General features: G+C 46.6%; 1 protein-coding gene across 3 annotated transcripts in view; it reads right to left on the bottom strand.

Annotated features, from left to right (window-relative positions):
- BCAS4 (breast carcinoma amplified sequence 4) overlaps nt 1-17,804 on the bottom strand; it is a 77,751-nt gene that overhangs the window by 30,438 nt on the left and 29,509 nt on the right. For 2 of the 3 annotated variants that reach the window (XM_060202680.1, XM_060202674.1), the window contains 2 exons: nt 11,563-11,664; nt 1,776-1,910 (listed from right to left, as the gene is read on the bottom strand). In XM_060202680.1, coding sequence (XP_060058663.1) covers nt 1,776-1,910; nt 11,563-11,664 — 237 coding nt within the window. The remainder of the gene's footprint in view (nt 1-1,775; nt 1,911-11,562; nt 11,665-17,804) is intronic. The other variant, XM_060202685.1, reaches the window with a different exon arrangement.

A 17,804-nucleotide genomic window follows, 5' to 3' on the forward strand; every position in this document is an offset into this window, starting at 1 on the left:
AGACACTGAGCAGTACCTGCCAGTCCAGGCCAACCAGCATGGTGATGTCCGGGCTCAGTGGGTGGACAGTAGAGTGTCCTTAGTCACACTCTAAGAATGCTTTTTGGCTAAACAGAGTTGAGTCCACATGGGCCAGATTCTGCCCTTGGACTGCAAGACTGCAACCTCCACTTCTTCTTCAGTCAAATGGGCATTCTACCCAGCACAAGTGAGAGCTGGGAAAGGTGAACAATGAGCAGTGACCCAAAGCACTGCCTGGGACACTGTTCACACTCAGTAGAGTCTCTGAGTGAGGGGTTGGATGGTGGTGTGCTTGGTTAAGGACACACAGTACCATGTGCAAGGACCTGGGTTTGAGCCCCAGCTTCCCGCCTGCAGTGGGGACACTTCACAGGCTATACAGCAGGTCTGCAGGTATCTATCTGCCTTTTTCCCTTTCATTTTTTTGGCCTCATGAGTTATTGCTGGGGCTCGGTGCCTGCACTGTGAATCCACTGCTCCTACAAGTTATTTTTTCCCTTTTGTTGCCCTTGTTATCATTACTGTTATTATTGTTGTTGTTATTGATGTTGTCATTGCTGAATAGACAGAGAGAAATGGAGAGAGGAGGGGAAGACAGGGAGGGGGAGGGAAAGATAGACACCTGCAGACCTGCTTCACCACTTGTGAAGTGACTCCTCTGCAGGTGGGGAGCTGGGGGCTCGAACCAGGATCCTTATGCCGGTCCTTGTGTTTCGTGCCATGGGTGCTTAACCCGCAGTGCTACAGCCTAGCCACCCCCTTCTGTTTTCCTCTCCCCTCTCAATTTTTCTCTGTCCTATTGAATAGACTGGAAAAAGAAAGAAAGAAAGAAAGAAAGAAAGAAAGAAAGAAAGAAAGAAAGAAAGAAAGAAGTGAAGGGAGAAAGAAAGGGAAAAAAGCATGAGGTCCTGAGTTCAATCCCCGGCAGCACATGTACCAGAGTGATATCTGGTTCTTTCTCCCTCTCCTCCTATCTTTCTCATTAATTAATACATAAAATCTTAAAAAAAAGAACACATGCTATAATGTGCAAGAACCTGGGTTCCAACCCCCCCATCCCCACCTACAGGGGAAGCTTCACAAGCGGTGAGGCAGTGCTGCAGGTTTCTGTGTCTCTATCTTCCCCTTGCCCCCTTTGTCTGCATCCAGTAAATTAATTAAACAAAACAAAATGAAAAGCAGTTCCAAATGGTAGTACATCTGGTTGAGTGCCCAAGTTCCCATGCACAAGGACCCAGGTTCAAGCCCCACTCCCCCCACCCGTCCCCACCAGCAGGGGGAAATGCTTCAGGAGTGTTGAAGTAGTGTGCAAGTATCTCCTTTTCTCTCTCCTTATCTCCTCTTTTTTTTTATATTTACTTTATTTATTTATTTATTTATTCCCTTTTGTTGCCCTTGTAGTTATTATTGTTGTTCTTGATGTTGTCCTTGTTGGATAGGACAGAGAGAAATGGAGAAAGGAGGAGAAGACAGAGAGGGGGAGAGAAAGACAGACACCTGCAGACCTGCTTCACTGCTTGTGAAGCGACTCCCCTGCAGGTGGGGAGCCGGGTGCTTGAATCGGGCTGGAACCAGGATCCTTACACTGGTCCATTAACACTTTGCACCACATGCGCTTAACCCGCTGTGCTACTGCCTGACTCTCTCCTTATTTCCTCTTTCCCTCTCATTTTCTGTCTGTATTCAATTTCTAGGGTCCCTCCCACTACAGAACATGGGAGGAAAGAGTGGGGGGGGGGGGAGGTGATACTCACAGTCCTGAAGGAGGGGAGCCCCGCAGAGCCCAGCCACTTTTTTAGGGTCTGTGAGAAGGCCCCCTGGGCTCGCTCAGCCTGAAGCACATGGGCCTCCAGGAAGGTGAGGTGTTGTCCGACCATCTTGACAAAAGCCTGTGGAAACAGAAGGCCAGCTGTGATGCAGCTGCCAGGACTGCAGCAGGTCCCTGGCCAGACTTCCGGGTGCTCTGCCCTGGGCCTGTCAAAGGGCCCCAGGCACTCCTTGAGGGCAGGCAGGGTTTACTCCCTCTATCCTCCCCTTAGAACTCCCCCACTCCCAACTATAGCAACAGCAACAGCTCCCCTGGTGCCAGCCCAGCATGGAACATGCCCTCTTACCTCCTCAGTGATCTGCCGCTTACTTCACCTGGGTTTTATGAAGGAGGGAGCTCCAAGAGGCTGAGCAAACACCAGGCCAGGATGTGGCAGAGGGGAGACACAGTACATATCCATCAGAGTGCAAAGCCTTCTTTATTAAAAAAGGATTTACGCTCACTGAAATGTTGATGGCTACCAGGGAGTCTCAAACTCAGAAGCTGCCAAGCCACAGACAGGTGACTAGCAAGCCAGGAGCAGGGAGGTGAGGAGGGGAGCAGGAATGTTGGGTTCAGGCCTATAGGGGCCACTCAACTCCAAACCTTGTTTTTTTTTTTTTTGTTGCTGTTGATTTGTTATGTTAACATTCCTTGCCTCTTGATGCAAAATTTCCAGTTTCAAGAAAGAAAAAGAGAGGGAGAGAAGGCTGGGGTCAGACTCTGGAGTAGAATTCATGGGGAGATAGTCTGATGGTTATGCAAGAGATTTTCTTGCCTGAGGCTCTGAGCTCCCAGGTTTAATCCCAGCATCACCATAAACCAGAGCTGAGCAGCGCTCTAAAAAAAGAAAGAGAAAGAAAAAAAAGCTGGGCAATGGCATATTGGCTGAGCACACATATCACAGTGTGCAAGGACAAGCAGTGCTATCTCTCTATTTCCCTATAGCCTTCTTCTCTCTGTTTCTCCTGTCTCCATCCAAAATAAATACATAAAGTATTTTTTTAAATACATGTTCTATAATTTACTAGTTGTGTGACTTTGGTGTACAAGTTTTTTTTTTTTTAAGATTTTATTTATTTCTTCATGAAGAAGATAGGAGGAGAGAGAGAGAGAACGGAAGAACCAAACATCACTCTGGTATAGGTGCTACCTGGGACTGAACTTGGGATCTCATGCTTGAGAGTCCAATGTTTTATCCATTGCACCACCTCCCAGGCCACTGCAAATGGCTTTTTTATTTGCCTCCAGTTTCCCCTCCTCCACCATCATTATCTTCTTCTTCTCCTCCTTCCTCTCCTCTTCCTTCTTTCTCTTCATCTTCTTATCACTATTTTATTTATTTTGCCTCCAAGGTTATCGCTGGGGCTCAGTGCCTGCACTATGAATCCATTGCTCCTGCAGGCCTTTTTTCCCAGTTTTTTTTGCCCTTGTTGTGCTTGTTATTGTTGTCATAGTTGTTGTTGGATAGGACAAAGAGAAATCGAGAGAGGAGGGGAAGGCAGAGAGGGGGAAAGAAAAATAGACATCTGCAGACCTGCTTCACCGCTTGCAAAGCGACCCCCTGCAGGTGGGGAGCTGGGGGCTCGAACTGGGATCTTTACACCGGTCCTTGCACTTTGTGCCATGTGCACTTAACCTGCTGCACTACCGCCCAGCCCCCTATTTTATTATTTTTAGATAGATACAGAGAGAGAACATGGCACGAAGCTTCCTTTAATATGGTGGGGGCTGGGCTCAAACCTGGATTGCACACATGGCAAAGCAGCACACCACCCAAGTGGGCAGGGGCAGGGTGGTGGTGCACCTGGTTGAATGCACATGTTACAGGGCTCTGTTCTGGCTCCTACGCTATTTAATATTTACATCAATGACCTCCCAGAAACTTCTTCAAGGAAGTTCATCTACGCTGATGACATCTGCTGTGCAACTCAAGCATCCAAGTTCGACATCCTCGAGGAAACACTCACGAAAGACATGTCTCTGATATCTGATTACTGTAAAAAATGGCGACTAATCCCTAGCACTGCAAAAACGGTATCATCTGTTTTCCATCTACACCATGCCTCGGCCTCGCGTGAGCTATTATAATGTGCAGCTTGGTGATACGAGAATCCGGCATGAAGCCCAGCCAGTCTATCTTGGCGTTACTCTCGATCGCACTCTGTCATTTCACGAGCATCTCATAAAAACTGCAGCAAAGGTGGGCACGAGGAATAACATCATTGCAAGACTGGCCAGCTCCTCATGGGGCGCGAGCGCTTCCACACTACGATCATCATCCCTGGCATTATGCTATTCCACTGCAGAATACTGTGCCCCAGTATGGTTCCGTAGCCCCTGTGTCCACTTGGTCGATTCCAAATTATATTCCTCCATGAGGATAATTTCTGGAACCATCCGTTCCACCCCGGTTCCATGGCTGCCAGTTCTTAGCAACATCGCCCCGCCAGATATTCGTCGGGATGCGGCATCATCCAAGTTCATTTCCCACGTCTACGCTTGACCGGACCTGCCAATATATGCGGATATCTTCGCCCACCCTGTCCAACACTTGACGTCTCGTCACCCAATCTGGTCTCCTACGCCTACACTGAACTTCTCTGTTCCAGACTCTTGGAAACAGAGTTGGCAGTCAGCTGAGGTAAAGAACAAACACCTCATCACAGACCCCTGCAAGCGTCAACCCGGCTTTGACCTAGCACGTTATGATTGGGCCCTCCTCAATTGCTATGGAACAGGCCATGGCCGGTGCGCCCCTATGTTCCATCGCTGGGGAGCCAGAGACGACCCGAACTGCCCCTGCGGCTCCAGAGAGACTATGACCCACATAGTCAACGACTGCCACCTCTCCAGATTCAAAGGAGGTCTCGAAACTTTACATCAGGCTCAACCTGACGCTGTTGACTGGCTACGGAAGAAGGGCAAACGCTAGAAGAAGAAGAAGTGAGCAAGGACCTGGGTTCGAGTCCCTAGTCCCCACCTGCAGAGGGATAGCTTTCCGAGTGGTAAAGCAGGGCTGCAGGTGTCTGTCTCTTTCTCTCTCTATCATCCACTTCCCTCTTGATTTCTGGTTCTCTAATAAATAATAAATTTTTTTTTTAAAAGTTCTCCCTTGTAGGTGCAGAGCAGGAACTTAAATCCAGCTCCTTGCACACAGTAATATGTGTGCTCAGCCCAGTACACCACTGCCTGAGCCCCCTGAATACCATTAAAAAAAGAGCCTTCTCCCCACCCTTTTTTGGAGGTGAGGGGAGTCAAATCTGGCAATTAATCCACAGTTAAATATACTGTGTGGGAGTTAAATATATTGTGTGGGAGTCACATGGTGCAAAGTGCAAGGACTAGAGGAAGGATCCTAGTTCGAGCCCCCGGCTCCCGACCTGCAGGGGAGTCGCTTCACAGGCAGTGAAGCAGGTCTGCAGGTGTCTACCTTTCTCTCCTCCTCTCTGCCTTCCCCATCTTTCTCCATTTCTCTTTGTTCTATCCAATAATGATGACAACATGAATAACTACAACACTAAAACAACAAGGGCAACAAAAGGGAATAAAAAAATAAAATAAATATTTAAAAAATATATTGTGTAGGCAACCTGGGAGGTGGCACAGTGGGTGAAGTGTGGGACATTCACAAACATGAGGTCTTGAGTTTGATCTACTGCATCACATGCACCAGAGTGATGCTCTGGTTCTCTCTCTTATGTTAATAAATAAACAGATCTTAAATATATACACATATATTTAAGATTATATTGGGTGGGCATGAGAACTCACTTGGATAATATGCTGCTTTGCCATGTACATGACCTAGGTTTGAGCTCAGTCTCCACCACACTGAAGGTAACTTTAGTGTGATGGTCTCTTTCATTCTCTAAAACACACACACACACACACACACACACACACACACACACACACACACACACACGGACACATGCAAGCACACACACATGCACTATAAATCCAATAAAATTATCCCACTTGTTTGTAGCCTCTGGTGTGTCTTTCATGCCGTTCTCTCCACTTGACACACATGCTTATGTGTGCAACTCTGTATTTAAGCATATGCATGTGTTGATGTGGTTGCACATGCTTTGTGTAGATCCATGTTTATGAGTGACTGTTTTATGTGTTGTGTGGATGAGTTTATGGGTATGCCTGTGTGTGTGTGTGTGTGTGTGTGTGTGTGTGTGTGTGAGAATTATGTTCATGCATTTATGTGTGTTCATGCCTGCACATGTACTGTGCATATGGATGGCTTTCAGTCACTACAGGTGGCAACTAAGTGCGTCCTCACACAGGTGCACCTATGTGGGTCTTCCCTGTTCAAAATAGTAAAAAGGAAGGGATTTTCTTGCACCAGGAATAGCAAGGAGGACAATTCAGTGCTGAGAGCGATGAGGGAACTTCCTTTCACTGGACTGAAAGCCACAGACCTCCCACAGGAAGTTGTGAGGCCTGCCACCATCCAGCCTTCCCACTTCTTGCCCCCCACACCACCAGGTTCCCTTCAAGTTCCTCGCAGCGTCAGGCTGCCCTTGGCATGCCTGCAGCAGCCTCCACTGTTCTTCATGGGCTGAGCCCTGCTCATTGTTCAGGCCTTCGATTAACTGGCCCCTCTGACTGCCTGACCTTACACAGTCCCTGAGCCACTATGCAGTCCACCTAGTGCCCTGTCTCCTGAGGGTCCTCGCCCTCCGAAGCTCACTCGGGCACATGTGATGCTAGGAATCAAACGCAGCCCCTCATGCTTTTAAGTTCTGTACTCCAGCCTCTGTACAACCTCCTAGGAGGTGCTCTCCAAAATTCCTGTCTGCTTGCTTCAAGAATGTTAGTTCTGGGCTAGGGAAACAGCATAATGCTTATATAAAAAGACTTTCAAGGGGGCCAGGTTACCACCTGACACAGCAGGTTAAGTGCACATGGTGCAAAGCTCAAGGATCAGTGTAAGGATCCGGGTTTGAGCACCCAGCCACCTATCTGCAGGGGGTTGCTTCACAAGCGGCGAAGCAGGTCTGTACGCATCTATATTTCTCTCTCCCACTCTGTCTCCCCTCCTCTCTTCATTTCTCTCTGTCCTATCCAGCAACAACAACAATGACAATAATAACAATAACAACAAGGGCAACAAAATGGGACAAATAGCCTCCAGGAGCAGTGGATTCGTAGTGCAGGCACTGAGCACCAGCGATAACCTCCCAAAGCAAAAAAAAAAAAAAAAAAAAAAGACCTTCAAGCCTGAGACTCTGGGGGTTCCACGTTTAATCCCCAGAACCACTATAAGCTAGAACTGAGCAGTGCTCTGGCATGAAAAATAAAATAAAGTAAAATAAAAAAGAATGTCATAGAATCTTAGTTCTGAAAGAGCAGGCAGTGAGTCAGCATTATTCATAAGACCAAGACCAGAGCCTGGTGTGCTAGAAGGGGTTCAGTTAGACAGTAGATGCAGAGATCCTATATGAAGGAACAAATGCATGCAAGCTTGAAATGCACATGGGCACAAATGGATAGAGGAATGAATGAATGAATGAATGCATGTAAGAGTGAATGGATGAATGTGTACTTATCAAAGAGATACTGGAAGGACCTGAGATGGCAGCTGATCTAATCACCTAGGGTTCTGGCTGTGACAGAGCTGAGAGTCTGAATAAGCCACATAAGATGAGTGTTTGTGGGAAGGGGGCTATGGAGTCATCCTGGAGTCCATGGGGCTTTGGAGTCGTCCTGGACCAGGGCTCACCCCTCACATTAGTAGGTCCCACTCAGTCAGCACATCTGCTTATAAAACATAGGAGAAAGGCCCTGCAATCCTTCCTCCAGCCGATTCCAATTTTACGCTCCTTGCGCTAATACCACTGGTGGGGCTGTAAGGCCACACTGAGGAATGTGCGTTCACAAGGTCTGAAAGGCCTCCAAAAACGCCTGCCAGTCAGGGCGCCAGGGACAGGCCTCAGTCCAGCTTGTAGCTGGCCCCAGGAACAGAAAACACTGCAGAGGATCAGGGGTGCTGGGAATAGGGGGACTTCTAGATATTTTTCTTTACAATGAAAACACCTCAGTTTTATTATGGGGTGGAAAAAGAAAAGCCCCATGGTTTAAAACACAAAAAACAAATTGGAAGCCAGGAAGATGGCACAGGGGATGTGACATAGTGAGTAAAATGCAGGACTGGTGAGCAGGGGGGCCCTGAGCACGATCTCCAGGACCATGCATGCCAGAGCTGTGCTCTGGCGTCACTCTTGCTGTCTTGTAAATTAAATTAATCAAAACATCTTTTTTTTTTTTAATTTTCCAGTGCTAGAGCCTTGCACATACATAATTTCACCACTTCTGGGCTGACTTCTTTATCTTGTTTATTTTTAATTTCTGAGAGACACAAAGGGAGACAGAGAAGGAGAGACACCGAAGGAGCAGAGCTTCCTCTATGGTGTGGCACTCTCATGTGAACACAGCAAGACATGCCCCTCACTCAGTAAGCTATCTTCTGAACCCTAAATTAATCTTTTACAAATAATTAAACAAAAACAAACAAAAAATAGCTCTATTGGTAGAGCACTGGGTTTGCAGGCCTAAAGTTTCTAGTTTGATCCCTGGGGCCACAATGTACTTACTAGAATGGTGCTCTGGAGAAGAAAGAGTGAGTGTGTGTGTGTGAAAATGTGTGTGTGTGTAAATGTGTGTGTGTTGTGTGTGTAAATGTGTGTGTGTTGTGAAACTCTCATGTGTGATAAACTAATAATAAATAATAATAAAAACAGAGCCCTTCTCTCAGGCTGTCCACTCTTGCCTCTATCTTCTTTTTTTTTTAAATATTTATTTTATTTATTTATTCCCTTTTGTTGCCCTTGTTGTTTTATTGTTGTAGTTATTATTGTTGTTGTCGTTGTTGGATAGGACAGAGAGAAATGGAGAGAGGAGGGGAAGACAGAGAGGAGGAGAGAAAGATAGACACCTGCAGACCTGCTTCACCTCCTGTGAAGCGACTCCCCTGCAGGTGGGGAGCTGGGGTTCGAACCGGGATCCTTATGCTGGTCCTTGTGCTTTGCGCCACCTGCGCTTAACCCACTGTGCTACAGCCCGACTCCCACCTCTATCTTCTTAAGATAGAAAAGAGAGGGAGAAAGGAGAGAAAGACATCACAGCACTGAAACCCCCTTCTACGGGGGCTAGGCTTGAGCCTGGGTTGTGCACATGGCAAGCAGCACACTATTCAAGTGAGCTATTTCTCTAGCCCACACTCTTGACCCTTTGGGGGGGGGTGTTCACTTTCTTTCTTTTTCTTTCTTTTTTTTTTTTACCAGAGCACTGCTCAGCTCTGTTTTATGGTGGTGCAGGGGATTGAACCTTGGACTTTGGAACCTCAGGCATGAGAGTCTCTTTGCATAACCACTATGCTATCTATCCCCACCTGATGTGTATTCACTTTCACACTCCTCCCCCCACCCCCTCCCCGCCCCTTACCAAATAAACGGTTTTTACTGCTGAAAGCAAAATAAAATGAAAATATCTACATGACCTGACAATCTGCACACTCCTGGAAAGGCCTCCCCACCCCCGCTCTGTCCAGGGTGGAATCCACACACAACATGGAGGTTGGTCAGGAGCCCGGCCTCGACACCCTAGCTTCCTTCCGAGTGAGGAAAGAATAGGGTTAGAGAGTGACTGACGCCAGCCCAAGCAAGGCAGGAACCAGGGCTGCAGATCTTCACATTTTCTTTCTCTAACAAATGTGTGGAATAAAATTCAAATGAATCAGCTATTCCAAGGGCAAAGTTTTAATTATATTCCTGCCTCATTCTCTGCTGACAAGAATGCTAATGTTCTGCTCGCTCCAGAGGCGAGAGAAAGGCTCCCTTCCCTGTCACTCAGAGGAGATCTCCTTCTCGCTGTCCAGGTGACCATTACTAGATGCCAAACGCCTCCCAGCCAAAAGCCCCGGCCCACAGATGCCAGGGAACAGCCCCAGTCTCACAGAATTGGCTTTGTGACCCTGGAAGCAGCTTGTATCTTGCAGCTGAGCTCCTCCCCTGGGAAATGGAGCAGGGAGGGGATTGACTTTGTATCAGAGAGGAGGAGACGACCTGCCATGCATCTTGGCTTGGTGCCCACATAGGTAAAAGATGGGTGGGAGAAGAAGTCAGTCACTAGGCAGTAGGGCATAGCAGGGATCATGGCAAAATGCAGACCACCTATCACATGGGAGGGGCAGCTGCTTCCAGTTCTAGAAGAAGACAGCTCAGGGGCTGTAAATTCTTTATTGTTCAGTCTGGGTCTTCTTTATGTGGGAATTTTTTTTTTTTTAATTTCTTCTTCTTCTGTTGTTTACCACTCTGGACTTGTGAGCTATTTCACCAATTCTACATGTGGACATTTTCTCTTTTTTATTATTTTTTTCCTTGCTGGGGCCTCACAGCTCCAGGCTGAATTTTTCAGGTAGAGGGAGAGATTGGGGGTGGGGGTATCATAGTACTGAACCTTTTTCTAATTTTTTTAAATTAAAATTTTTTTAAAGTATTTACTAATTCCCTTTTGTTGTCCTTGTTGTTTTTTATTGTTGTAGTTATTATTGATGTCGTTCATTGTTGGACAGGACAGAGAGAAATGGAGAGAGGAGAGGAAGACAGAGAGGGAGAGAGAAAGATGGACACCTGCAGACCTGCTTCACCCACCGCCTGTGAAGCAACTCCCCTACAGGTGGAGAGCCAGGGACTCAAACCTGGATCCTTACACCGGTCCTTGCATTTTGCGCCACGTGTGCTTAACCTGCTGCACTACCACCTGACTCCCCAATTTTATTTTATTTATTTATTTTAATTTTTCTTTTTAAATTTTTTTTTTTAAACTAGAGCACTGCTCATCTCTGGCTGTGGTGTGGGGGATTGCACCTGGAACTTTGGAGATTCAGGCATGAGAGTCTCTTTGCATAAACACTGCTATCTACCCTCACCCTGAACCTTTTTCTAATACATTGTGGACAGGGCCTGAGCCTGGTTCTCATGCATGGTAAAGCAGGAATACTACCCAAGTGAGCTATTTTGCTGGCCTGATAATTTACACATGTAAAAATTCACTTAACTGTACATTTTAGATATGTGTACTTTATTGTATTTATTCTTTGAAAAATAAAATATTTAGGGTGGTCAATGTTTCTGAATTTCCAAAAGCAGCTTAGAATTTAGATTTTTATATCAAGTACCTGGCTTTTAAATGGGGTACCTTGTATAACTTCCCATTTCTTCCTACTTGCCTTTCTTTTTTTCTTTTCCTTCTTTCTTTCTTTCTTTTCTTTTCTTTTCTTTTAACTTTAACCAGCACACTATTCAGCTGTGGTGGTGCATTCATGGTGGCATTGAAGACTGAACCTGGGACCTTGGAGCCTCAGGCATGAGAGCCTTTTTGCAGAACCATTATGCTATCTCCCTAGCTCTCATATTCGTCTTAAATGCCATTTGATACAGACCCCATTTACACCAAACTTCTCTGTTGGTCTAATGCCTGACAGGTTCAAGGTCAGGTCCACCATCTTGGAAAAGAAGGCCAAAGAGATTAAGTCTGCAGCCTGAGAGGTGGTGCAGTGAGTACAGCTGGACTCTCAAGCATATGGTCCCCAGAACTGCACAGGCCAGAGTGAAGCTATGCTTTTCTCTCATTAATAACATAATAAATACATTTTTAAAAAGCAAAAGAAAATAAGGTCACACTCTCACAAAGAAAGCTCATTGTCCTCTACAGACCTCCAGCTGGTCCACCTTGGTGTAGACGCCACGCATTTCTGTCACCTTGCCCTTGAGAAGTGGGATGTTTTCCTCCAAGATCTGTGAAGTGTCACTCCTGATCTGCAAAGAACAAAGCCACTCATTAGCCCCTTGGCGTGTCACCATGTCCTCCCACTTGTCTGAGAACTTGACCAGGGTCTTCACAGACCTGACTGAGGTCTTCCAGGGTGGCATCCCAAAGGAACACGGGTCTGGGAACAACCCCAAGTCACAGGTGGGGACCAACCTAGCTCAAGTTGGGTCACAGGCCCATCCAGGTATCTCTGACTGAACCACAAACTGTTTCCCCTCAAACACTCGCCCACACCAGCCCTGCACGAAATATCTTTATTTTCTGAACCACTGAACTGTAGCAAAGGGAAAGAATTAAAATCTCTTCTCTAAACCAAAGTCGGGTTTTTACTGCACTGGAACTAGTGTTAAGGAGTTTATAATAACCATTAACAGTCATTAATAATGTCCATAAAAATCACATCACTTTCATAGCCGGAGTTTCCAATATGCAAGGTACTGTGCTGAGCATTTCCTGTGTACCATCTCATTTAATTCCAATCACTTCTACTTGGAAGGACCCCAGAAGGGGACTTTTTGAGGTCATATGCTTCCCTTTATCACTGAAACTGGACATGTTTTCTTTCAGAGTTGAGGAAACAAACCCAGCTCTAAATGTGTGAGAGAGAAATCCATTTCTGTGTCCTTACACCCTTACTGCACAGAGCACACACGCTGTTCTGGGCCTTGGGGGAAACCCTCTGTGATGCTTCTCACAGTCACCCCCACCCCCAATGCCCAGTCCAGTTTATCTGGATCGAGCTGGGAATCTGTTTCCAGTCGAGTGTCAAGGTCATGCTAGAGTGGAAGTCTGGGGACAGTCAAACAGCAGTTGTGTCACCGAGGTCTGAATTCACAACACAGTTTGAATTTAGCTCCACTACTGTAAGTTCTGTGACATGGGGCTAGTCACTTCACTTCTCTGAGCCCTTCTTGGCTCATCTGAACAGCAAAGCAATACAAGGGTATGTGTTTCCTAGGAAGGCAGTGAGGACAGAACATGTAGCAAAGTGGTTTGCCATGTGTACACAGCTAGAATCTGGTCTCTGCCCTGAGCCTTGCTTCCTTACTTGAATTGAGGTTAAATAAGCTCATCTTTATCTATGTCTAGGTGTGGCCTGCACAGGTGTCTCACTGTCCCATAAAGTATTTTGGTTTTTAATTTGATATAATACCCATCTAAGCTCCCCGTGGGACTCCTAGGGGAAATGGCTGAGTCCAGGGCTAGGGCGGAAAAATATGAGTCTGGAGCATCTTTAATGCCAGAAAGGAAGGCAGTGTTAGAAAAACATAGAATGTTAGCTTCAAAGGAACACAAGAGCCAATGTGAAAATCAAATAGCCAAGCCTGGAACAATGTGAGCAAGATACATAACAGTATTGGACTATAACTCAAAGTATTAGAGACGCAAATACAACTCTGACTAAATGGCTCAACAGCCTGTGGAAAGGGAGAATGTTATCGTGGAGAGAAAAGAGACCATGTGATTTCATGATATCAGACTGAATGTCACATGGATGCCACATGTCCCTGGTAGGTTATTAAAAGGTGTCATCTCTGGGGTGGAAGAGATGGCATACTGTTTCTACAAGGAAGGAAAAAAAGAGAAGAGGAAGGGAGGGGAGGGGAGGGGAGGGGAGGGGAGGGGAGGGGAGGGGAGGGGAGGGGAGGGGAGGGGAGGAGAGGAGAGGAGAGGAGAGGAGAAGAGGAAAGAAAAGAAAAGAAAAGAAAAGAAAAGAAAAGAAAGGAGGGGAGTTGGGTGGTGGGTGGTGGTACACATGAGTGCACATTACGGTGTGCAAGGACCTGAGTTTAAGCCCCAGGTTCCCACTTACAGAGGGAAAGCTTTGTGAGTGGTGAAGTATTGTTGCAGGTGTCTGTCTCTCTCCCTCTCTATCACCCACTGACTTCTTAATTTTTAGCTGTTTCTATCCAATAAGTAAATAAAGGTAATAAAAATAAATTTAAAGAGAATATTTTTTAATAGCCTCCTATCTGTCAATGCTCTCCAGAAACCTATAACCCCCATCTAACCACATGAAAAACATCTGATAAACCCAAGAGAGGGACTGCCTACAGAACAGCTCCTCTACATTGTCAAAGTCAAGAAAAGCAAGAAGACAGAAGAAGATAAAAGACTTGACACCTGACCCTGATCCTCACATCCACATCCATGTCCTGCATTTGTGGGACAAGTCACCACTATCCTCCCTTCTCCCTGCCAAGGCTGAACTACTAGAAAGATACCTGGCTGTTGGTCTGCTTCTAAGACCCCTTCTGTTGCATTGTTTGCAGCTGTGGTCTATTTACATAATCATTGTTTTCACTGGTTTAAACCCCACTGGTTCATGTGCTTTTTCCTTCTGCCCATCCCCTATCCTACGTACACCCTCTTCTGACCTGACACTTCCGCCTCAGGAGATATATATATAGGACAGGATTGTGATTAGAGATAGCTAGCTTGCACTGCATCCCCGCTCACCAATAAAGATTGAACTGCGTTCCCAGTTCAGCCATGAGTCCCTGGTCGTCTCTCTCCTGCCCGCGAAACTAGCCCGACACCTGGCCTCTGTGGTATGGGAGATGAGTCAGTACATAAAACTAGACTCTCAAGCATGAGGTCCTGAGTTCAATCCCTGGCACTGCATGTACCAGAGTGATGCTCTGGTTCTCTCTCCCTCTCTCTTATTCATTAGTGAATAAATAAACACTGAAGGAAGAGGAGAGGGAGACAGAAGGGGTGAGGGGAGAAAGATACCCAGCCCCCACAAAGACTGAGTCTAGGAGAAGACTGCAATGATGCAAGAGGAAGGGTAACTCCCGGCAAGGTCAGACCAGAGGTCACAGTGTGTCACACTCTCTGCTTTCTGTTACTATCTAAAAAGGAGACCTGTGGGGGAAGGGAGATAAGTGGAAGGAAACTTGGCTTCTCACAGACATGAGGGGAGCACTTTGGAGAGGAGACTCACTGAGAAACACAGAGGTTCAGAAGACCTGCAAAAGCTTCTCCACTAGCTTAAAACTAGCAGAAGGAGCCACCTGCACCAGCTGCAGGGGTGTCTGGAGAGGTGGGGGTGGAGGGTGATCTCTGGGGTCTTTGTCTTGGTTTCCCTGGGGGGTAAGGGGCAGCTGGAAAACAGTAAGGGAGATAGGCATAAGGATCATTTTACATCATCTGGGTAAAGAGCAGCAGGGTACCAACACTCCAGCCTCCAGAGCCAGCTCATGTGCTGGACACAGTCCTGACAAAGGGCAGCAATTGCCAATGTAAGAACATGGGCGCGGAGACTAAGGAAAAGCCATAAAGGTTACACAAGCTGGGTCCAAGCCACCAGACTGCAAAGCGAGAGTATGAGAGGGGTTTCTAGGCAGGCTGAGTCCACGTCGAACCCCGGGGTCTGCCAGCAACTTGTCTACAAAGAATTCCCAAAACAACTAAGTTAGGTGCCCAGGTCTAGAATGAAGGCGATGGGGCCAGATGGTAGCACACCCAGTTGAGCACATATGTTACCGTGTGCAAGGTTCAAACCCACTCCCCACTTGCAGGGCAAAAACTTCACAAAGTGGTGAACCAGTGCTGCAGTTATCTCTCTCCCTCTCTGCCTCTTCCTCCTTTCTCAATTCCTGCCTTCATCCAAAACCAAACCAAACCAAAACAGAATAGAATGGAGATTCTCCATCAGAGCACAGATTTCTGGCTCCTTGTGAAAAGTCAGAAGACACTGCCACACGTGTCCACGTTTCAGATACAGTCATCAGCCTTAGCAGGGTGACAGTTGTCCCCTCTGCTTAACCACAGTCCCTCTACTCCCTAGAGTCTCCCCAACATGGTATCTTCTGGGGGTATCAAAAGAAGGTGCTGCACTACTTATCTCACACCTAACCTGCCACAGGCTCCTATATTTGCATTTTTTTCACACTCCTAAAAACAGAAAAGAGATCTTAAAGGAGAAATCATCAGGTGGGAGACAACATGATAGTTATGCAAAGAGATTCTCTTGCCTGAGGCTCCAAGGTCTCAAATTCAATCCCCCACAACACCAGAAGCCAGACCTGAGCAGTACTCTGGTAAAAACAAAAAAAAAAAAGGGGGGGGGGAGCAGGTGGTGGTGTACCTGGTTAAGCACACACATTACAGTGGGCAAGGACATGGATTCAAATTCCTGGTCCCCACCTGCAGGGGGAAAGTTTCATGAATGGTGAAGCAGGGCTGCAGGTATCTCTCTATCTCTACTTTTCTTTCTATCTCCTCCTCTCTCAATTTCTGTCTCTATCCAATAATAGACAAAAATATTAAAATAAAACAAAAATAAAGAGAAGAATTCAGGGGGCTGGTTGGTGGTGCACCTGGTTGAGCACTCGTATTACAAAGCACAAGGACCCAGGTTCGAGCCCCCGGTCCCTACCTGCAGGGGCAAAGCTTTGTAAGTGGTGAAGCAGTGCTGTAGGTGTCTCCCTGTCTCTCTCCCTTTCTGTCACCCCCTTCCCTCTTGATTTCTGGCTGTCTCTATCCAATAAGTAAAGATAATTTTTAAAAAAAGAAAAAGAAAAGAATTCATCTCTTTTGATATTCTACAAGGGATATCTAGTCCAGGGGTCCCGGCAGAATCTTCCTTAGTCTGTTCTGTCTCCCCTCCCTTCCCAAAAGCTGGAGCCCAGAAGTCTGGGCAGCGGATGCTGGGGTTATCATCGAGCAGAGGCGGCTGTCCTAGATGATTCAGGGCCCCCAGGAAGGAGAGCCAAATGCACTTGACCCAAGCACACACACCAAGGCCAAATGCAACTGCTGGGCTGAGGCCAACAGGAAATTTTCTCCTTTCATGTGAGCAAAATAAGCGTCTGCTCCCTGCCAGAAGGTGGGTGTGAGGCCTCTGGGGTTTCCAGGGGCCCAAATAGGCTGACCAAGCCCAGGGGCACTGACCTGGAAAGCCCTGCAAAGCCAGTTTCTTCAAATAATCTTACCAGTTCACAACCCTCCGGAACTGTACTACTGGCATGTACTCATGACCTGCTGTACACGGGCCACTTAGCATACTGCAGATACTGTGCAAAGCAGTTGCTATTCTGTCTACTGGACAGACTTCTTTCTTTTAATTTCAGGTCGAGGGAGGAGAGAGACAGCAGACACCTAAGCACCACTCTACTTACTGTTCATGGAGCTTCCTTAGTGCTCTGGATGGTGCTCCAGTGTGGTGCTGGAATCCGGGCCCTTGAGTATAGTGGAATATGTGCACTATCTCCTGGCTCCAGTGATGATTTTTAACTGAGTATAAAGGACATACGGGGATGTGCCCTGGTCATAAGCCAGTTTGGCCATCAGTAAAGCATGCCAGGCTCTTGCCCTTATCCAGCTTTTGTAGTCCTTACTTTATCTGATGAAGTTAGACTTAATGTGATGGAAAGAAGTGAAATAGGGGGTAGGAGAGGAAGGTGTCTAAGTAAATATTTGATAAGGTACTTTATGGCATCTTCTTTAGGTCTTTCTACTTATTTGCTGCACTTGATGAGTCTAAGTCTACTCACTGCAGACTACTGAACACTGTTACTCTGAGGTATATATTTTCCCCTAACTTATGTGCAAATGTACTCTGTCCCTTGGACCCTGGTCTATATCGAGGGTCTGTAACTTTGTTAGGGAATTCGCCATTTGAAATAGCACTAAGTGCTCCATGTGATAGGAAAAGTTCCTACCAGATTATTGGAGTTGGAGGGTTGACATCTCAGGCTTGGCATCTCTGGATACAGTATGAAAGGCAATATGGCATGGAGGCACTGGTTGCATTGATTTAGTTGAGGTTAGCAGAGGCAGTATCACAGGGTAGGGGATCAAGAGGAGAAGCATGAAGAAACACAAGTGCCGGGCTAGCTTCACAGGCAGGAGACAGACGACCAGGGACTCATGGCTGAGCTGGGAATGCAGTTCAATCTTTATTGGCGAGCGGGGATGCAGTTCAACAATCTAACCTCTTCGAATTCCTCTTCATTAGAAAGCCCTGTCTTTTATATCTCCTGAGGTGGAAGTGTCAGGAAGAGGAAGTACGTAGGATAGGGGGTGGGGAGAACGAAAATATCGCTCAAACCAGTGGGGATTAAACCAACGAAAACAATGATTATGTAAATAGACCAGAGTCAAGCAATGCAACAGAAGG

The sequence above is a fragment of the Erinaceus europaeus genome, chromosome 1, assembly GCF_950295315.1.
Source record: "Erinaceus europaeus chromosome 1, mEriEur2.1, whole genome shotgun sequence".
NCBI lineage: Eukaryota > Metazoa > Chordata > Mammalia > Eulipotyphla > Erinaceidae > Erinaceus > Erinaceus europaeus.